This window comes from Sitophilus oryzae, unplaced genomic scaffold (genome assembly GCF_002938485.1).
Source record: "Sitophilus oryzae breed Bouriz unplaced genomic scaffold, Soryzae_2.0 scaffold_374_pilon_pilon, whole genome shotgun sequence".
In the NCBI taxonomy this organism is placed as follows: domain Eukaryota; kingdom Metazoa; phylum Arthropoda; class Insecta; order Coleoptera; family Curculionidae; genus Sitophilus; species Sitophilus oryzae.
In genome coordinates this window covers 1916722-1940715 of record NW_022146945.1, presented here as the reverse complement: position 1 = coordinate 1940715, position 23994 = coordinate 1916722, and the positions used below count along the sequence as shown (strand labels likewise).

At 33.6% G+C, this 23994-nt stretch overlaps 1 protein-coding gene across 1 annotated transcript in view; it reads left to right on the top strand.

The window, feature by feature from the left end:
- The window catches only part of LOC115885102, a 304133-nt gene that overhangs the window by 143378 nt on the left and 136761 nt on the right, over positions 1–23994 (top strand). Inside the window, exon 7 of the mRNA XM_030903889.1 lies at positions 2700–2879. Coding sequence (XP_030759749.1) covers positions 2700–2879 — 180 coding nt within the window. The remainder of the gene's footprint in view (positions 1–2699; positions 2880–23994) is intronic.

Genomic DNA, 23994 nt, shown 5'->3' with positions numbered 1-23994 from the left:
AACCGATAGAAAGTATCAAGGATCTTCTCACGTAACAAATAAAATATTATTTTAATTATTGTTACCGAGGCCCGTTTCTGTGATGTCCAAAAAGATCTGAACCCTAATTGGTAGTATTAATTAGAGTTTCCAGGACCGTACTAAAATATATTCGTTCAACGATTGTGGAGTTCGCCAACTAGGAAGCAAAGGATGGTTCTCAAAAGTAAAACCGATAAAAAATTGAGTTTCAAATGAAAATAATATCAAATTATTAGGTCATGAGAAAGTAAACATAAACAAAAATAATGAACACAAGCGAAAAAAAAAAGAAAACAAATAGGTAGCTTAAAAATTATATCAAACAACATCAACCAACATCGAAACCAACTTAACTAAATTAGAAAAAAACTTAATATTTTCAATTAACGATGCAAATGCCTATAAAAACATAACACAAAAAAATATAACTAGTACATTCAGCAATATTATACTAAATAATAAAATAACATATTAAACTTCAATAATTGCTAATAAACATTATAGAAACTTCAAAATAAGTTCAGAAGTAAGAACAGTAAGAGATAGCATCGCACTACTTATTTAGAAGAGTTTGATTTCGACCGCTAGGAAGTATCAAAAATTTTTCGCTCGTATCAAAAAATATGTTTAATAAACTCGCCAGCAAAATTAATCCATAATTTGATTTTTTTATTTTTTGGAAAACTAAAACGAATTCAAAAGTAAAATTACTATGTATTTGTTAGACAACTCGTTACCAAAATAATAAATTTCAAAGAAATTTTATTAACTAGCTAAACAAGAAGATACAGTGGTTCAAAGAATAATGGGCAAAACGCAGTAGAAAAGCATTACAAAAAAATAATCAGAAGGCACGGTTTAATAACGGGTACTGCCTCCCCTGGCACGGATTACGGCCTGGCAACGTCTGGACATGCTGAGAACCTCATTCCTTATTTCATCTTGCTCGATAGCGTCCCATACTTCTTCTAGTCTTAGCGATAACTCATTTAAATTGTTGGGTGGATTTTGTAGAGCTCGTAGACGCCTATCCATCATGTCACAGATAGGTTCGATGATATTGAGGTCTGGACTATGCGCTGGAAAATCCATCGTCTCGATTTGGACCTCTTCCAAGTAATTGTGGACAACTCTGGCAATATGTGGCCTGGCGTTATCGTGCATAAAGAGAAAATTGTTCCCTATAAAGGGAGCAAAAGGTACCACTTGAGGCTCCAAAATGTCCACAATGTACCTGTAAGCAGTGAGACGGCCTCTCTGAATTATCACCAGTTCGGTTCGAGCTTCCATATTAATCTATCCAAAAAAATCCTTATGGGTTTTTCGCCACTGCACTGCAAGAAAAATCTACAAAATAAAATAGTTATTTTTTGTAAACACTTCTGCGTTAAACCTAAACGGACGCTGCTTGTCAGAAGTTGTGTTTACAGTAATAAAAATTTGCCTGACAAAGAAAAAAATGCTTAACGTTTCGGAAAGTTTTCTCTTTCCGTCGTTGAATCCGCCACATAGGTATAGACATTTTTTCCATATTAATGCCGCCTCATACCATAACCGACCCACCACCATAAGCATGTTTTGGTTGTATACAGCATTGCGCAAATCGTTCCCCGATTTTCTTCCCGGCCTTCTGTATACTGGAATACGCGATCCTTGCCATATAGGCAAAACCTAGACTCATCTGTGAACAACACGTTCGACCATTGATGGTTTTCCCAATTTACATGCTCTCTAGCAAAAGCCAGTCGGACTCTTCGGTGCTCTGGGGACAACGGGGGTCCAGTTGCAGCCATTCTGGGTCTCAGATTATCCTCTCTAAGACGTCTTCTTATCGTATCGCTGCTTATTTGTTGGTGATATCGCCTTATAAAATGCTGGCGGAGCAATGTAGCTGTCACAAACCTTTATCGCAGAGCCTCAAGTCTCAAAAATCGATCCTGATGGGTATCGGTTATTCAACCACGGCCTTGGCCTTGTCTTCTCTGGTTATTTCCAGTGTCCTGGAATCTTCTTATTGCTCGCGAGATCGTTGATTGTCCAACATGAAATCTTTCTGCTATTTATACCTGAGACAAGCCTTCTTCAAATAATGCAATAACTGCAGCACACTCTTTGGGGGCGAGATTGCGATTTTGACGTACGTTAGGGTTCATTTTACTGATTTAAGTATTTAACAGACAACAGACAATAAACACACTCAAATAAAATGATCTTAAAATAAACGACTTCGAGCATTTCAGCGAATATACCTGTTTTGGGAATTTATAAAAACTATTGATAAATTCTTATCAGTCATGAAAAAAAGGATCGCCTCAGCAAGAAATAATAAACAGAAGTAATTTTAAAAATTAATTAAAATACAGACAATAAAACTTATAAGGCAATATACGATTATGCGTTAATTTTGCTGGCGAGTTTAATTATAGTCCCGAAATAACCGGGAATTAATAATTTCGAGTGCCGATTCTTTAATATCTCAAAAGAACTGGGAATTCCTGGTACTTTCGGTACCGAGATATCCCGGTTCTGAACCCTAGTGAAGAACAAAGGCACTGAAGGAAGAAGAAAAATATTTGCACTCATTTAAGACTCACCCTCTATAACTACTAAAAATGGGTTTGATAATAACAATTCTAAGATGGTTTTGCGATAATTTAAAGTAATCTTATTGTTTTCAGGCACAAGAAATCGAGTAGACGACATCCTTCATCTTCCTCTTCTTCCAGTCAATCCAAAGCCAGAGGTGGAGAAAAATTTTTGTACGACGAAAAACGAATCTCCAAATACCGGACCAATGCAGGGACCAGTCAGGCAAGAGTCGCACCACCGTTGCCAGATTTACGAGTTGATTTTTTCAGGTAATTAGTTCTAATGAATACACGATTATATTCTTCATTTTATTTAACTTCTGTCGAAATACTGCTGTCAAAACGATAGCATTTTTGAAACCAAATTGCAAAGAAATATAAAATAAATAAGATAAACAAAAAAGTCTCTCAAATAAGTAAAATAAATGTTGTAGATCTAACCAAAAGAACTATACCGGCTGTTTCTCAAAAATGGCTCTCTTCTGTACATTTTTTATATTTTATACAGGGTGCCCCAAAAATAAGTGCAAGTCTTTTAAGGGGTAGTAGATCTCGATAAAAGAAACGTATTTTCTCTTTATCGTTTTTCAAATAAGTCCAAAATAACGGAGTTATTTTTCTTTGAAAATTTCCAAAAAAAATATTTTTTGCTAAAATTTTGAGAACCACTGGATCTTTTCTGGATTTTCTTTCTTGTAAATTTAATCTAATACCTATGTTGCCATATTATCAAAAAATTATGTTCTTTTAACTAAAAACTAAGGAAATTTCAAAAAAAATTTGAATTTTCAATTTTTTTTTACAAAAAAACTCATAGGCGTGTTTCTGGGGTTGAACTATACTATCAGTTAAAATACTTGCACTTATTTCTGGGAGACCCTGTATAAATCAATAAATTATAGATATTCATACATTCTACAGGGTGTTTCAAAAAACATGTGCCATCTCTCGTGGGGAGATTCCTCACGTAAAAATAAGATTTATTTTTCTTATCAACATAGGTCCGATTCAGCTTTGTTTCGTAGCTACAGGGTTTTAAAATCTTAATAATCTTTCGATTTATTATAATTTTCTTCCAAGTATTTTTAGCGATTGGAATGAAATTTTGAAGGTAAAAGTTACTATATGTGCTACAAATTTTAATGCTAAAAAAGTGTCGATAAATTCATCAGGGACGTGCATATGGGTTATCACTGGAATATTTTTCATAAAAAAACATATGCGCCACGGAGCCATTTTTGAGAAACACCCGGTATAGTTTTTTGGTCAGATGTACAAGATTTATTATACTACAGTCATTCTATTCAGAGTGTCATTTTTTATCGAATAAAGTAAAAAAATATTAGAGTAAATAAATAGGAAATTACCATTTTTAAGATCAATTATTAAAAATATCCGTGTGATAATTTAGTATTTCTTATTTGAAATAAAACTATTTAGTTGAGTGTTCAAAATGACACTAACTTTTATTCTTCGTATTAATATAAAGTTTATAAAATATCATGATGTAAAATAAACTAAGTATTGAACATTCATTCGTAGAAATACATATACGTTATTTACATTTTTTACAACCTACTAAAATATTTAAATCTACTAAAAAATCTAAATCAAATAATAGAAATTTCATACATTTATTACAATCCGAAAATTCCAACTTTAAAAATTTTAAAATTATTTTGAGAACTGCAGACATCCACCACCAATCGGTTGGCTCCCAGGCTTCCAGCGCATTCCAGCGTACGTTATGTTTTGCCGTATGGACAAGAAAATAATATATATTTAACTAATGTCTGCAATAATTGCTACGATTTATTCTTGCAGTTAAGGTGAAATCTGTATTTGTGTACTTTAAGAAATAAGTATAGTGTGTTTTTAACGTAAATTCTTCGAGGCTGTAAAAGAAGTATACGGTCCAACTAAGAAGGCAAGATGCCCAATCATGGCACAAAATGGCGAACTTCTAAAAGAGGAAGAGCAAATCAGAAACCGCTGGAAAGAGCACTACAGCCATATCCTTAACCAAGAAAACAACCCCAATATGGAAGCAATCAACATAATACCTCAATATAACAGCCTCGATGTATTAGACATTCCAATAACAGAACAGGAAATAAAAGACTCCGTAAAACAGCTTAAAAACAACAAATCAGCTGGCTGTGACGCGATTCCGGCGGAAATATATAAGTGTGCAAGTAAAGAACTTATTGGTCATTTAAGGCTCTCTTTGATGTCATATGGGAAAGCGGAGAGGTACATCAGGACTCTTGCAACGCGAATATAGTGAATATATTTAAGAACAAAGGAAGTGCATCAGACTATTGAAACTACGGTGGAATTTCACTACTGGCTATCGGAGGAAAAATTCTTGCAAAAATTATGTCAAACCGCCTGTACCCACATATAGAAAAAATCCTCCCAGAATCGCAAACGGGTTTTCGCACCAACCGCGTACCGTCGATTCTATATTCTCCATCCGGCAACTACAGGAAAAAGTAAAAGAGCAGCAGTCTAAACTTTACGTTGCATTCATCGATCTAACAAAAGCCTTTGACTCTGTAAACAGAGATGCACTTTGGGCAATTATGAAAAAGTTCGGAGTACCCATCAAATTTCTTACAGTGTGTGAGCTCCATAACAACAACAAATCAAGAGTGTCATATCATGGATCACTGAGCGATCCCTTCCTAACAAACACAGGCGTTAGGCAGGGATGTGTCTTTGCGCCTCTCCTATTCAATATATTCATGGCAGCGCTCTCCATTATAGTGGACAGCAAACTGCAGGAGAGAGGTTTGGGTATTAGATACAGATACGACGGCGGTCTGTTCAACATAAAAAGACTCACGCAAAAACACGTACAAAATTCATCACAGAATTTCAATACGCTGATGAGTGTGCTCTAGTTGCAAATACGTTACAGCAATTGCAAGAAATGTTGAACACATATACATGGGCATACGAGGTCTTGGGACTTAAGCTGAACATCGATAAAACTAAAATCATGTGCACTCCCCCGGAAGATCACAACAATGCTATAAAAATCGGAGATGAGCTGTTGGAATATATATAGCGAAATTGGAATGGAATATATATAGCAAAAATGGAATATTATATAGCGAATATTGGAATATATAGCGAAATTCAATTATCTCGGCAGTTTGATTTCCGAAAGGGCCAATATCGGCTCTGAAATTCAGCACAGGATTAGCAGCGCCTCAAGAGCATTCTGGAAATTAAAAGACAGGGTTTTCTACAATCATGACTTGAGCACAAAAACGAAACTTGCGGTGTACCGAGCGATAATAATTCCCACCATGTTATATGGAAGCGAAACCTGGGTGCCGTACCGCCAACACATGAACGTATTAAACAAGTTGCAACAGAGACATCTTACACAACTCTTAAGAATAAAATGGTTCCATCATGTCTCAAACGTATCGGTCCTTGAAAAAGCTAACTGCGAGAGTATTGAAGTCATGATTACAAAGTCCCGCTTAAGATGGGCTGGTCACGTATGCAGAATGCAAGAAAACCGCATACCAAAATCGTTGCTTTACGGTGAGCTTGTAGACGGTAAGAGGAGGCCGGGTGGACAACTCAAAAGGTTCAAGGATATTTTTCACGAAAACTTAAAGGAAATTAACAAGCAGAATGAGTGGGAAGAGGCAGTTCACAATAGAACGGAATGGAGAAGAATTGTAAAGTCAGTTAAGAGCGACAACCAAAAAGTAAAGAGGCAACAAAGCAATGAGATTTTTGAATGTCTGGAGTGCGGTAGACAGATAACGTCACATATCGGGCTTTTCAGTCACAGAAAAGCTCATGAAAGAAAACGCCTTGCGTGACCATCTTCTGATGCGTGTCAAATACTCGTCAGCGAGTAATGGCGGAATGTATGTATAGTGTGTTTTTCGAGAATTTATTAATAATGTCACTAATATATTTAAAATTAATTTTAATATATGACAAAATTATACCACTATTTAAAATAATTGCCCTTATTTAAAAGACACCCTTTTTAGAAGAGTGTTGTAAAGTATATGCATAAAAAGGAAAATGTCATGTAGCCAGTTTCAACCGTCATGCGTCACCCAAATCAAACGTTGGAACCGAGGTTGGAACATAATATCTAGTCTTTTCAGCCCTTCTTGTAACTGTCGCGTGATATTTCAGGAAAAAATAATCCCGCACCCCGAAAGACGTTGATGGAATGTTTCGATTTATACCATAAATGCCGCGCTATTTTATTTTGTTCATAATATAGCACGCTCGAAGAATAATAAAATATTTAATAATTGCCAAGAAAAAAAAACAGCTGTCAGGTTAGAGTTTATCTGTAATAATTTATAATATCGTTTCCATTTTCCAGTGAATACATTAAATATATAATTAAATATGGGAGTTTTAATTTAGGAAACAGTAAATAGCAAAATAAAACACTAATTAACCACAATAATACATCAAAACCCTTTAGAATTTGTCTTTGGAGTTTAGACTGTTACGTTACAGATACCAGGATTGGCATGATTTAAATCAAGTGATTTTTTTAATTTTAATCATGTGATTTAAATCAGAAAAAAATAAGTTTATGGAAACTTTATTATAAATCAAAAAATTACTGTAAAAGTTATAAAAATGTGTCCTGGAAAACTATAAAAAATATTTCTATAACAGATACAACAGATAATAAATCGAAAAATAATTGTAAATGTTATAAAACTATATAAAAATATCTATTCATCAATTTAATTGTTTTACCGATTTTTAAACTAATTTCGTGTGAATCCATTAGATCGCTAAATGCAGGGATTTATTTTAAAATTTATGTATAAGTGACAAAAATTCGCTGTTCGAATACATATAATTCGCAACGTCTAGTGCCAGAACTAGGTTCTTCCGATATAGAGACCATATTATCTTCATTCCCGAGAATCTATAATTGTTATGAGAAAATATGTTGTTTTATATTTTTTTGAAACGGTTGTATGTTTTCAAATTCCTACCGACATTTTTATCTGCAGTAAGCACTTTATACTTTGACATTAGATAATACATACTAATATCATTCTTGACTTAAGACTATTTCCGAACAATAGTATATTGTTTTATTAGGAGTAAAAATTATACTTTTTTGACGATGCTGTACCTTTAAAGGACCATCGTAAAGCTATTCCGACGTTACAGTGAGGCACAAAAAGTACATTTTTACTCCGAATAAAAAATACTATTTTTGTAAACATTGCAAATAATTTTTTAATTAATTTCAAACATTGCAAATAATATTTATATTATTTGCAAATTACTGTTTATAAACAGTAACCGAGCAACAATTTGTACACTCGTTGAATTTGACACTTAATCAGTTTAATAATATATTTTTGTACTTTTGTGCTTAAGCGTAACAGTGCTTTACTTTTGTGCCTAGGCGTTAAAATGACAAAAATTAATACCTACTTTTGAGACGTTTGAAAAAAAAATCCTTTTGATCTGAAGCGAAGGACTTTTTTTACGGAATATATTGGTGACCGATGTGGAAAAATCACAACGCCCCGTAGAACTGTTAATGTTATCGGTATCAGGGTACAGATTTAGCCATTTAGGGTAGGACTTTAATGGAAATCCTAGTCATTTGGAAATCCGATTTAAATATTGTTTTGAATTAAAATCAAAAAAATCTGATTTAAATAAAAAAAATCTGATTTTTTTGATTTTTTTAAAAAAATCATGATTTTTTCCAACCCTGACAGATACCCTCTGTCCTCTCTCTTGTCCATGTTTATCACATGAAATGGAAATTTTTCGTAAAGGTAAGTCCATTTTATTTCTTAGATCGTATGGTTATTTTTTCTTTTTATACAGGTTGTTTCAAAAAAAAATGTGCCATCTCTCCTGGAGAGATGGCACACATAAAAATCAGATTTATTTTTCATGTCAACATGATTGTTGAAACAGGAAGTGACAAAAAACAATTGAAAACGTCAATCAATCCTAATTTATGTCATATATGTGTCATAATATACCAAATTTCGATGTTTTATCTGAGAAAATAGGTATAGAGGTCAGCCACTTTTGAGATGTATCCGGTATTACTTTTTGCGCTATGTATATTTTATGTCTCTAGGAGCAAATTAAATAACTTGACTGCATGAAATACTGAAAATTTCATTCAAATCGCTGAAAGCACTTAGAAGCACAAGAAGGAAATTATAGTTTAATAATTAGAAAAAAAAGAAACTCCGGCAGCTACGAAACAAAGCCGAATCAGACATATATGTTGATATCAATGACTAAAGAATCCAAGGACAAATAACACCCGAGAGCAAATTGTGACGATGTCACCAAACAGTGCCGTGGCACATATTTTTCTTAACCTAGCTGTTTGAAGCAATATTTATATTTTTTGATAATTGTTTTGACTACGCCTATGGTGTATCATCCTAATTAATTACGAAAAAAACATATTAAAATGTTAACAAAAGGTACAAAACTAGTATCGACGTATAGCACATATCAAGTACATATAGATGTTAATTGATTGGAATTGAAGAATAATTATCGAATTCAATAAGAAAACGCTAAAAAGTTGGAGTGGACTGTTTATTTACCTATCAAACGTAACTCCTGGCTCTTTCTTATCGCTGCTGCTTTTACACATGAAAGCTGAACAACTAATCACCATTGTAATAAAGTTTATACAAAGTTTACTACACACAAAGTATTAAAAATCGCTAAAATTGTCGCTGGTGACCAAATGATGACTCATTGTTTGCCACCAATACAACAAAAAAAAGGTCACAAATTCTGCTGCAGCCCGTATAGGTGCGTTACATGTCCTTATATTCTTTAGTCATTGGTTGATATGATATAAAGAAATAACTCTTATTATAAAGAAATAACTCTTATTTTTATGTGAGAAATCTCCCCACGAGAAATGGCATATGTTTATTGAAACGAACTGTATATTGATCACCATTCTTACGAAAGAAGGATCGTGCTTCCTTTTCCAATGTGCACGAATAGAAAAAGACAAGCATTGTCTTAATATTAAAAGCTAGAATCAAATCGAACACGCAGCGGCAACTGTCAAAGTTGTCGTTCGTACTTATCACTCTGTTATTTTATCAAATTGTTTTATCTACGAGATATTCTGTTTATTTTGTGATTTGTTAATTTAATTTGTGCGTAAAATGCTATTACGTTTTAGTGTGGCCAATATTAAAACAATCTCGCTTTAATATGGGCCGAACGAGATCTCCTTTATTTATCTGAAAAAATATAAAAGTTATAGGGATGTATAGTTAGTTCTCTGTCAATGGCCTATTATTGCCTATTACAGAGAATCGCACATTTTCCAGGCTTTCGTACCGACATAAAAATACTACTAACTACTAAGCTTTGTAACAAAAAATATTTTAGATGATGATAGATAAAGAAGAGGAACTAAAACAAGATTCGATCCTGAATAAAATAGAGCAATGTCAGCTTAGGTGGTATGGACATTTGATCAGAATGAACAACGACATACCAGTAAAAGGCGTGTGGGAAGCTAAAATGCAGGGGAAGAGACCAAGAGGAAGACCAACTAAAACATGGAATGACACAATAGAAAAGAAAGTGCAGGATAGAGGACTAACATTAACAGAAGCCAAAAGTTTAGCAAGTGATAAAAATAAATGGAGAAAATTTGTGTATAGTGTAGCAATTAAGTGAATTTATTTAATTTAGTATACCTTACACCTTCGGGTAGAAAGGTTTTTGATTATAAATATATATAACAGGTGCGTCTCAAAAGTGGCTCACCCCCTATAACTTTTTTATTTTTTCAGATAAAAAATCGAGATTTGGTATGCTAGTATATGACATAAATTGGGATTGATTGACGTATTCAATTGCTTTCGGTCATTTCCGGTTTCACCGGAAATGACTACAACTTTTGATTTTTAAATGGCACTCTCGGTATTTTGTTACTTTATTCGATAGAAAATGACACTCTGAATAGAATGAGATATCATATGTCAACTTTTGACATTTTCACATATGGTTTATTTGAAATTGCAACACGCGGTTCATAACGACAATTTGACTCGAAATACCCAGTTTGTGGTATCAAATTATTCGTAAAAAAATGCTTTTTCCAAATATGCTAATGAGCCACCCTCGTTCCATTTGAAAAAATTGAGATTTTATTAAAAATACGATTTGGGCATCTTTTAACCAGCCAGGACAAGACACTAAAATCCTTAGACGATCAAATCTATTTTTCCAAGGCTCCTTGATCAAAAATTAGTGTTTTAACAGAGCCATGGCAGCGATTGAAATTTAAAATACAATTTTGTTTTAAGCGAATGTCAAAAGAATTGAATACGTCAATCAATCCTAATCTATGTCATATACTAGCATAGCAAATATCGTTTTTTTATCTGAAAAAATAAAAAAAGTTATAGGGGTAAGCCACTTTTGAGACGCACCCGGTATAGATAAAGGAATTTTTATTGGAAATTACCTACATTCGAGTTTGTTTAGTTCAACTTTATGATAAAAAATATGTTTTTTTATCATACAGTATTCTTTTCTGATTCGATCGACTTTCAATAAATGTTAAATAACTGTTCCACAAGATTGAGTGACTTAATTAAAAGCTTAGAATCCCAAATCGGCTTTATTCGCTGATATACTGCGGTAATTATCTGAACGGAATAGACAGGAGATTCTGAACACCATTTCCTATCGAATTAGGATCTATTCTTGCCTTCCTTCCGGAAGATATTAGGTTAAATGGGATACATTAGGGACGTACACCCACAGCAGATAGAGATATTCTTGAATCCAAGAGTATGGAAATCTCAACTCTATGAGCTTAAAACAAAAAGTTTTCTTTATCTTTCATTCAAGAGTCTTGAAATGAAGTAATAGTTTGATGTGGTACGAAACAGCCAAAGTTGTGTACTATATATTTAATTGCTTACTTAAAAGTCTGTACTTTTCCGTAAATATCTGCATATACAATTCATACCAAATAAACTTTTAGTCACGTGATTAAGCTTGCCCGGCACAGCGTTGCCCCTTTTAGTATATTTTCTCTAAATCAAAATGTTTTAGGAAACAAAAATAAATTAATTATAAATATATAGGTAAACAGTTTATTATTTACATCAACAAAACTCACCTTCTTAACAGCACTTAAGGGACATAAAGGGCCATTACTACCGCTTTCCCGTTCAAAATATTCTAATAAAGTTGCGATGAGCTTTTTACGACTATTAAGCTATCTTATACACTTCGCACTAAAAAAGGTTCTAAAAAGAACAATGTGCGACTGCAACAGCGTCAGCTAGTAAACATTTTCAAGCTTAAAGTATCACAACACTATTTATTTAAACCAAAAACTCGTAATCAACTCGTAAAACAAAACTTAAGTGTCAAAACGAAAGACAATGTCAGGAAATAAATGAATAAATGCGGCAACTTGACATTTTTTACAGCAGAGCTACCACTCGAATCCTCAGCGCGAAATTTAAATTTCAGTTAGCCGGCCGGCGCGGCGCCCCATATTTCCATGGTTGGTGAATTTAAAAATCGCGCCCTCGATTACGTAACTAAAAGTTTAATTGATATGAAATACACACACCGGAAAAATCATGGGATATCATTTTATTAAAGTTAAAAATAAATGTTTTGAATAAACAACCACATATTTGTAGGCCGATTCTTTCTACTTCGATTGAAACGAAGTAGTCACACTAGTTATTTCTAAATTTGGGATATTTGCAGAAGTGGTATATCTGCATTTTTTGTCAAATGTATAAAAAGCACCTAGCATCAATTGTTCGAATTTAACCTGTACTGGCTATGTTTTTATGATAACTGGCCAGAATTCATTCAAATAACTCTGTTTAGTATTAAACGACATTATAGAGCGTAGACATCTTAACAGAGACGAAATGGTAAGGGCCATGGGTATGCTCGAAGCTGGAATGCGCCAAATCGACGTAGCTAGAGCATTAAATACAACGCAAAGTGTAATATCGCGATTAAGTGCACGCTACCGTGAAAGTGTTGCTGAAAGGCACACAGGTCGACATCGCATTACTACCCCTCAGCAAGATCATATTTTACAATTAAATGCTCGACGCCGGCCGACTCTTACAGCACCAGAGCTTAGTTTAATTCTCCAGGAAACATATAATGTAACCATTAGTCCTGACACTGTTCGCAATAGATTAAGAGAGGTCAACTTAAGAAGCAGACGCCCCTGGAGAGTTCAAGCCTTAACGAGAGAAAATCGAGAAGTACGATATTTGTGGGCTCAAGATCATGTTCAGTGGCCGAATGAACAATGGGCCAATGTTCTCTTCACGGATGAGTCACGCTTTGGAATTTATCCGGATTCGAGAAGGCTTAGGGTATGGAGAGAACCGGGAAATCTTATTCGGTTGGATCATGTTCAGGAAGTGCACCCTTATCAAGGTGGAACAGTTATGGTCTGGGAAGGAGTCCAGTTAGGCCGAAAAACCGATCTCGTTTTTCTTGAAAGGTTTCTAACAGGAATCACATATCGTGATTTAATTCTTGAGCCTATCGTGTTACCATTTGCCAATAATTTTGGGAGAAACTACATTCTCATGCATGACAACGCACGGCCTCATACAGCCAGAGTGGTAAGTGAGTTTATCAATCCTCATCAATTAAACATCTTACCCTGGCCGGCACAATCTCCTGACCTCAACCCCATCGAGCACGTATGGGACGCGGTCCAAAGAAGAATTTTGAGAATGGGTATGCCTCGTGAAACTCGTAGGGATCTGGTTCGGGCCGTGAATGCAGCGTGGCAGGCTGTACCACAAGAAGAGATCGACAACCTGATTAGGAGCATGGAGAGACGATGTAGGGCTGTAATGAACAGTAGAAGAGGCCATACCCTTTATTAAGTAAAAATGGTTTTATCTTTTTTTTTTAATTCACAGTTTAGAATTAAAAAAAAATGTGTGTATTTTTTGAGTTCAATAAAAATCAAGGTAAATTTGAAAAATTTGGTAAATTTGGCATTTTTATTTCCAATACGTCCTGTAAACTATTTGTTTATTTTAATTTTATTATATCAGCAATGCAAATAATAAAATTACTGACGGTGGCTGGATAAAATTGTAATATCCCTAGACTTTTCCGGTGTGTGTATATATGTATTTCCTAAAAATATTAGTTATTTGACTGAAGTCCTTGATAATCTAGAAGTTCTTAGTTTCTAATATCAGGATACCGAGTAGGTACTTATTATCCGCTGTTGCCATTTGCCATATATTAAAATAGTGAACTGAAAAAACACTTTTATCATATTCTAATAATAAATATTCCTAAAATGTAATAGCACTTAAATTTAAAACTGAAAGATTTTTGGATTTCCGTTCATTGAAAGAATTGGGAAGATACGCAACCTAATGGGCAAATTCGTGACAAGGTTGATTTGATTTCCCCTTACGTCTCAAGTGCTGTACGGTGGAGCCTCAAATCGTTCTGCGGCCAACGCATAAAAAACTAATTTTCTCTAATTCGGCTAGCGAAGGCATATCGAAGACGGTGTGGAACTGAAGGCGACAGTGTTGCCATATTAAAATGTGTAATATTATGTAATATGTTTGACGAAAATACATTTGGATGAAAAATCCCCGTTTATTCTCTCTTAAAATTTATTCTTACGCGCGTTAGCACGTTAAAACAAAAAATAGCAACTTTAGGCATTTTTAGTAATAATTAATTACTGGTTATTTTTTTAAGCGGTAGTTTATTTAATTCAAAGTAAAGTAATGTATCTACTTTTTCATTAATAGTGTGGTTGTAAATAAAATAGTATACCGGGTGCATCTCAAAAGTAGCTCGCCCCTATAACTTTTTTATTTTTTCAGTTAAAAAAACGAGATTTAGTATATTAGTATATGACATAAATTAGGATTAATTGACGTATTCAATTGTTTTCGGTAACTTCCTGTTTTACCGGGAAATGACTACAACTTTTGATTTTTAAATGGCACCCTGGGTATTTTTTTTACTCTATTCGATAGAAAATAACACTCTGAATAGAATGACATATCATATGTCAAAGGTTGACATTTTGGCATATCGTTTATTTGAAATTATAACTTGCAGTTGGTAACGAAAATTTGTTTCGAAATACCAAGTGTGTGATACCAAATAATTCATAAAAAAATGCTTTTTCCAAATATGCTAATGAGCTACCATCATTCCATTTGAAAAAATTGAGATATGATTAAAAATACGATTTGAGCATTTTCTAACTGGCCAGGACAAGACACTAAAAACATTAAACGATCAAATCTATTTTTTTAAGACTCCTTGATTAAGAATTGGTGTTTTTAACATAGCCATAGCACTTTAGATTGAATTTCCAAATACGATTTTTTATTAAGCGAGAATGTCAAAAGTTGACATATGATATGACATACATATTCAGAATGTTATTTTCTATCGAATAAAATAAAAAAAATACCGAGGGTGTCATTTAAAAATCAAAAGTTGTAGTCATTTCCGGTGAAACAGGAAGTGACAAAAAACGATTGAATGCGTCAATCAATCCTAATTTATGTCATATACTAACATACCAAATCTCGTTTTTTATCTAAAAAAATAAAAAAGTTATTGGGGTGAATCACTTTTGAGACGTACCCGGTATACAAAACGTCGAAAAAAGTTTTGATTCAAATTGTCACTCTGACTGTATATCTATGCTGACGTGCCATGTAAATGAATGGTTACGAAAAGGTTACGAACAACATAAAATCGGTGTTTTTCCTCAATCCCTTCGAATCTCTGCATTTCCACGTGGCTTTACTAAATCACTCATCGCTTGTACAATCCAGTCGACCTAAATTTACCATGGACCGATGTTTCAGCAACACGACGAAGGGTTAATTTGCCAGAATTTCACCCTCCACAGCTCCTACGCCTTGCCTCATCGGCTGTAGAAATTGCCCCATCCCACTTACTTTCCATAAAGTATCGATTTCGAAGGGGTTCTGACATAACGGTGGTCGGATTTTATATATTATACAAGCTGGATGGGATCGTTGACATAGAGGTATATTACGTGTACGTGATGGGCTCAAAAAGTACTCAGGGAAAGGATTTGCAAATTAGGTGGTTTTAACTCTAATGTCCTTTTCATGCGATGCTTAGAATATACATTTTACGAGCTTTTTCATAAATATTTTTTCGACGCAGGTCCAAATTTAAGAAAGATATATTTTTTTAATATTGAAAATTAAGTCAAATTATGTCAAATACTTATATTTAAAAGACATTAAGTATAATAAGATATAGACGAAATTTCTCTATGGTATAGAATTTCGTATTTCATTTTTTGGGGTTAAAAATTTAATTTCCGAAATTATATAATGTTGCCTACAAACATTTAACCATGGTTATTAGTTACGTGCGATCTGAGCGATTGTTCTCAAAAAGTGGACAACCGATGAATCAGCATAGAAACAGGCTTAAAGAAGACCGATTAAGTAAAATTCTATTTTTACAAGACTTTGACAAGAACTTATAAAGTGTAGAGATGAGGAGAAATATCTCTTGTGAGACTTTATTTGACAAAGTGGTAGCAAAAATAAGGAGAAAGGTTCACCAAATGACCACAGTGGCGCTAATGACGCATAAATTTAAAAAATGAAAAGTAACTATAGATAAGAGAATAAAAGTAACATAACCAACTATTATCCAAAAAAGCTTTGTTTTTATTTTTTAGAATATAACACAATTATTTTTATATATTAGAGGCCCAGTCTATTGCTATGCTGCTGAATAAAAATCGATAATTTATTTCCTGTGACATGAAAATAAAATTTGCATTTTTTTGAAACCCGCGCCTCCACGTCAAATATTTATCTCATTTGCATAATTACCTCTTCCAAAAATTTTCGGCGCAAATTTTAGGTTTCTGCTACAGCAGCGCCATCTTAAGTCTTCCCTATTTAATGACCACTTTTAACGCACAGAGATATTTCCCCATACCTCTACACTCCATACCAGAAGTACAAGAACTTGTAATAGTCCTAGTACTTATTGTGGCGGTTCCATATGTGAAAGGAACATCGGAAAAGATCATGCGAATAGCTAAGCAATATAAAATTAAAACTGTTTTTAAGTTTGGGACTACTCTAAGAAGTGTCCTAACAAAAACAAAACCTGAATCATCAAACCAAGAGAGAGAGCGCGTCTACCCGGTACATTACCTTGCGAGTGCGGTGAGTCGCACACTGGAAAGACAAGACGTCCTCTAGATGTACGATTCGACGAACAAAAAAATATAGGCAAAGAGATGAAACAATGAAGTCGGGCATTGCAGATCATATGTGGTCCAAGCACCACGACATGAAATGGCCGGAAGCCCGGGATGTCTAAAAAGAACCCCATTGGAAAAAGCGCAAATTTACAGAGGCCGTATTTATTTCTAATAATAATAAAATCTTTAGCAATCGAAGTATGCAGATTTCAACAATATGGCAACCACTCATATAACGCTCCAATGCAGGTGTTCTTAGTGGAAAACCTCAAGCTTGACTGCATCCAAAAAATTCACGGGTGAATGCTTAACTCCAATATACAGACCGGACCACCATAGTAGTAACATAGGCAGAACCGGACGAATTAGCGTATACCCGTCCGCCGGATAAAAAGCAGGCGAAAAAATGCGATAAAATAAAAATAGGTCGATATGTGATAAGAATGTTTCAGAATTTGTATTTATTCGTATTTTAATAGCCAAAACAAATACGTAGATTCTCGCGACAGTTCTCGTGTAAAATTTATTTTTTAAGTAAAATAATGGATGTTTACGAAGTTCGTAAGAAAATTCAAATTGTAAAATGGTATTTCCAAAATAGGTATTATCGGGATAGACAAACAATTTTTCCACAAACTTTTGTAAACAGGCCAATTCAATCTTTATCTACTATATCAAGAGTTATTAATAATTTTGAAACACATGGGTGCGTGTCCCCACAAAAACACAAAAAGCCTGATGTGTTGATTAATGAAGAACAGGAGTTAAAGCAAGTGTTCTTTGTGCTACTGCGGATCAAAATCCCACGTTTTCAAGTAATCAAATTGCTGAGCCACTATCCACAGTGCCCACTATCATTGTTGCCCTATCCACAGTGCCCGTATTGTTCAAGAATATTTGAACAATACTTTTCCCAACCGTTTAATTAGTGGATATGGAACTATTTTGTGGCCCGCTAGATCACCAGATCTTTCTCCCAATGATTTCTTTTTGTGGGGTTATGTAAAATCCAAAGTGTATGGTACTAATAGGGCTAATAATCTGGATGAGCTTCAAGTAAAAATACGAGAGGCTTTCCAAACTATTAGCCCTAATATGTTAGCCAATGTCAGACGGGGATTTTACGACCGCCTAGGCTTCTGTCTAACACAAGAAGGTGGTCTTTTTGAACACTTGTTATAACTTTTTTTATATAGAGTAATATTATAGTTTTTTTTTTTGGGTTTATAGAATTTATTTATTTTTAATTTTGGCTTGTAAACACACTCAAATAATAAATATTTAAGTATTTTTATTTTAAATGTTACCTTAAGTGAAGGTAAACACTTAAAATGAAAATAATAAATACTCGGCACTCCTAGCGTCATATTCCTAGTCTGTCACGACCGACCCGTCCAAGCACAACTGCAACTGCGTACTGCCTGACCAACCGACTAGCCGGCAGTGACTCTCGAGTACGAACGCAAAACGGGTAAACGTAAATTCGTCCGGCAACTTGCTATGTTACTAGTAGCCTGGTCTTCTCTGTATAAGCTCAGTAGTTTTAGAATTTAGTTTAGCTCACGCTTGATAACGGTCATTGATACTTCTGACCGAAACGTTGTGTATATTATGTATAAAGATAATGGTAGTCCGAAACCAAGGGGAGTCTCACTCGGGTAAAAATGTACACGTACTGCCAAAATATCCTTCCACTGCCAAGTGACTGCCAATGACTACGAAAAAGACTGCCATGTAATTATTATAGGCGACTGCCATAAGACTGCCGATGACTGCCAGCGACTGCCAAGAAAATGTACATGTAATTCCAATAGTGAGACACCCCTCGTCCGAAACTCTTTTAGTTTTTATATTTTTGAGTTGAGAATATCTTTTTCTGTTATTATATCATCCATCCACCCCATCAAGTAGTAACTACACTAAAAAAAAGGATCTCTTAGTCGAAATGAATATGACTCTGACCCAAAAGATTGGCGCTTTTCAATAGGGCCAAGAACGACGTTTTCTTTTTTTTCTTTTTCTTTTAATTTTAGAGAACTTTAGAAAATAGAAGAATCTATCTGTCCAAAGTATTTCACTCTTGACCCAAAATTAATATGCAAAGAAGTTCTTGCTACAAGAACAATAGTTTCTTTGATTCATGAAAAAATTCTTGATTGAAAAGGGACATTTCTTGATTAAAGAGACCTTTAAACAGTCCATATATCTTAAAATTTGTCCATAAAAAATGACAAATGCATGTTAATAAAGATCAATAATTTGTTATACGATATGCGTTTAAAAAGCAAATTATGCAAAATTCCAAGTAACAAAACCCGTGCGTACTATGATGTGCAACCTATGAAATGCGACGTACAACTGATCGGACTGCCATGCCATGCCGACTAATTGTATATACCGTTCTTTGCCATCGTCTTTGCATGTCGTTATTATTTTTCATCAAAAGAGTATTTTGCTATTGGAAAAATGGCCATGTTCCTTGAATGAAGTACTTCCTAGCGTATTTTTCTTATTATCTTCAAACAAAGTAACTTGCACTTGGTTGAATGAAAATAGATTCAAGAGATATTTTCGAATTTTTCAAGAGAACCAGTTTTCTTGAGTTAAGAGAGTTTTTCTTCAGGCAAAATATTTTCTTTTACACTAAAATAAAATCTCTTGCCACTAAATTTTTTTTCAAGAACGATGACGACTTTAGTTCAAGTCTATCTTTTTTATCAGTGTACAAGTTAATAAATAATATTAATTTTTGTACAAACCAAGTTAATGTGAACAAAACTTGTTATGTTGGATTCGATGCATCGCAACATCAATGATTTTTTTCGATGTATCGACAAATATCGATGTACCAGTACGATGCATTACATCGATGGATTTAATATATGAACATCCTTAAATTTTTTGTAGATTCTTCAGAAGTAAAACCATTCATAGTTTCCATGACTCATTTTTACACGAAATTATCTTAATCTTAAGATAAGATAATATTTTCTAATAAAAGCTAATCAAATATGCAGCAGAAATATTTAGTATAGTAAGATATGTCAAGTACAGTGTAAAGTGTTCTGTTTGTTTTAAACGTACCTCACAAGATAATAAAAAAAGATGTTTTCAAACAACTCAACTACGACATTTAGTTATCTGTCTTTGGAAACCAGAACTTACATCAATAGGCTTGCTACAAGGTTGAATGAACTAAAAAGAAAATTCGGTAAATTGATGATATATTTAGAACCAGGCGAGGAATTGCCAAATGTGATTGTGGCATATTCAGGTCCTAGAAGCCCATGCTGGTATTGTGAAATTTTTGATTCTACCGATTGGTCAGACATAGCCATAAATGGAAGACTAAATTTACCTACTTTTATTAATAGATTGTTCCAAATGAGAGAAAAAGTTAATTATGATTCACCCCTAATGCAGATCGTTGTTTATGTGAGAGGAAAGTTAGTGTTTGATGATCCCATGTTTAATTTTTGTACAATACCAACAGTACTACATGATGGTTATCTTCTTAATAACAAAGGCCCTAATGATACTATAACACAGCTTCTTAACATGACAGAATTCGACAAAAATAAATTTTTAGATTTCCTAAAGAGAATTAGATTCCACCCCATTGATGATGATTATGATGACTTTGCTCGCTTAGATAGATACAATGTCATTCTTACACAAGCTTTTAATGACTGGCTTCAGAAAAATCGAAGCAATCCAGGAATAGCTACCGAGTCCTGCGACGCCTTTTTCACAAAAATCAATTTTTGTTTTGAAAATGGTTCCAATAAGGATTTTGATTTTAATTTGGAATATTTTCGACGTTATCAAATCCATTTTGCTACCCATCCTGAATTATTAGCCGAATTTTTCAAAAGCACCACACAGAGAATTTTATATATCAAAACTAAATCGTCTTTTTTGACTATTTTAAGAATAATTGATCTCCTTTCCAAGGAAGAAATATTTTTGCCCTACACGAAGAAATTTAACTTCACCGAATGCTTAACATACTGGTTAAATTCACATCATAAAATATTTTTAATAGAAGATACACCATCGATGGAAACAATGCTTGCTGAACTATCACTCGTATTAAGCAGAGACTCTAAATTTAGTAATAGCAACAAAAAGGTAATTTTAGTAAACGAAAGTCACCAAATATCAAATAATGCCCTTCAAACTATTGATAGTTTTGACGATAAAGGATGGTTCACTGATTTGAGCGAGGATGTTCAAAATTATTTAGTGACTAGAGAAATATCTTTTCAAGGCTTTCATGTAAAGTTAGAGGATGTTCTGGATAAAAATACCCTTTCAAAAACTCTTGATGCGCCCACGCTAGAGAGGCTAATTCAAGGCTGGGAATTGACAATTGGTTGTACCCTGGAATGTATTTATCGATACCCTAACGCGATAAAAAGGACGTTAAGAAGACAGCTTGTCAACAGAGATGTGCTTAATAGTGATTTTTATCTAACAATTTAGTACTTGTATCAAATATTACTGCAGAAGGTCTATCAAAATTAGAAATAGAAGCTGTTCCGTATAGTGAGTGTGAAAATCATAGAAGTGGACTTATCACCTTTAACAATTCCGAAGAAAATTTAAATATATTTCATAAACTTTGCGAAGATAGAACTGTAAAAGAAATTTACTGGTTAGAGTATAAAGAGTCCAAAGAGAGAAGAAAAGTCTATTATTTTTAAAAGACTTTTCTGGGAACACTAACAGTTTTCTGGAAAACTTGGAAGATTTGCCTTTCTCGGAAGAAATAGAAGTGCATACGTACGCACCAAATAATAAAGTTAATATTGTCACTGCCTTACCCGGTATGCGAAAAAATCAATTTCTTCATCGATACTTGTCACGGGCATTTAAAATAAACAATCTAACTTACTGGGTATTTTTCGATATTTTTTTTGGAAAAAAATCAGTTGGATAGTCTTTCAAAACAATTTTAAACGAATTCGACTATTCTCGCCTGATAATTTTCTGCAACTTTGAGAACCTAGTCAAATTAAAAACACAAGATGTAGTTGTAAAACAATACAATATTTAGCTTCTAAAAACAGTACAATATGGATAACTTGTGACATAGAATCCAGAGTGAAGGTGCAAATTCTATTACAAACTGCAGCTTACAGAATAAATCCGTTAAAAGGCCCAGAAAAAATTAACTATTTTCTCAAAGAATGTTGTCATAATTTTATGAATTTCCACAACATAACTAGGAAAAAAACTAGGTACTACGAACTTATGAATATAGTTGATATTTGTGACCGCGACAGATATTCTAAAATCGAATTTACAGCATTTCCTGGCCATCTTTATACATTACAAGAAAGATTTTGCGGAAGTTTGAACGGTACCCTTCATGAATTCATTTATAGAAAATTTTTTAACCACCTCGGTCATAAGAAATATCCCATAGAAGATGAGCAGAATATGCTAAATTTACTCAAAAAAATTGCGGCCAATGAATATAATCTGATTGAACCAAAACTTTCATACAGCAGTGTCGACGAAAGAATATTTAAACTTAATTTAGTGTTTCTGGAAAAAGAAAATTTAGTATTCGTTCATAACATGTTTAAATATTATTTACTGGCACTGTATATCCTAGAAAATTCAATTGATAATAAATTTATGGTTAAGGTCCTTAGTGAAGATGAATATTCACTAATAAGAAAGATTTTGAATGGTTTGACTCTTCATCCAGATGATAGATGTTTAAAATATAATAATATATTCAAAGATAAAAATCCATGGCTGGTTATTGGAAAATTGACTAAGGAAGGTAATAAAAACCTGGCAAAATTCCTAACAGATGATTTTTTTCGATTGGATTGAAACCTTTGTAATTGTTTTTTTTTAATACCCAAAAACTGTAGTTTACTGTTTTCTTAAATAAAATTCTTATGTACTTAACTATGTTACTATACAGGGTGGTCTGAATTGTAATCAGGAAACTTATTTTGTAGATAAAAATAAGTTATAAAGTTCGTATAAATTATAAAATGTTTTTTCGGAAATACAGGGTAGAGAAATTTCATTTTTATTTTGATTTTTCGAAAAATTATTGATTAATTAAAAAAAATAAAAGTTGCTAAATTTACTATTTCAGTCATATAACTATCTAGTAACATGTATATTTTTTTGTCCATAATGACATGTATTTACTATTTCCATTCCAAATATCTTGAGAACAGTTGAAAACTTGAAATAAATAATGTTCTAAATGCCTAAAAATTGGTCTGCCATGTTTTATTTGTAAAATGTCCTAAATTCCATAACCATCGACATATACAGGGTGTTTCAAAAAACATGTGCTATCTCTCGTGAGAGATTCTTCACGTAAAAAATAAGATTTATTTTTATATTGTTGCGAGCCGGTGTGGACTCGACCTAACCTCACAATATGGCTCCGCCCTCGAATGACCTTTTAACATCGCATAGACACCGCAATGATTCATTCGTTCGAGAAGAATCGAGACCCACTAGAATGGACTAGTACATACGAGAACATTCGAAAACCTTCTCTATGCGCCTAACGATCTATGGACTATTCTAGATTTCTTTTACCTGTCGGTATAAAAGCCGGCGGCAGTGGCCTAGAGGGGGCAGTTATAAATATACAGTTGACGCGCTAAAATTCAAAATAAATTCTTAGTTATAAATCGTTTGTAAATAGTTCTATAAGTCTTTTATCTTTATTATTTTTGTTAATTAGTGTTAAATAAATAGTCTTTAAATAAATTGTGACTTTCTATCCACACGGAACCGACGAAAAACGTAACAATATCAACATACGTCCCATTCTGCTTTGCTTCGTGGGTTAAAATCTTATTTTTTTTAACTTATTATAATTTTCTTCCAAGTACTTTTAGCAATTTGAAATAAATTTTACGGGCAAAAGTTACTATAAGTACTGCATATTTTATTGCTAAAAAAGTGTCGACAGAATCACCAGGGGCGTACATATGGATTATCACTGGAATATTTTTCTAAAAAAGCATGTACGCCAATGACTTCCTTTCCTCTGTTAGCGAAATAGCGTAAACTGTTTAATACCGATTAAAAGTT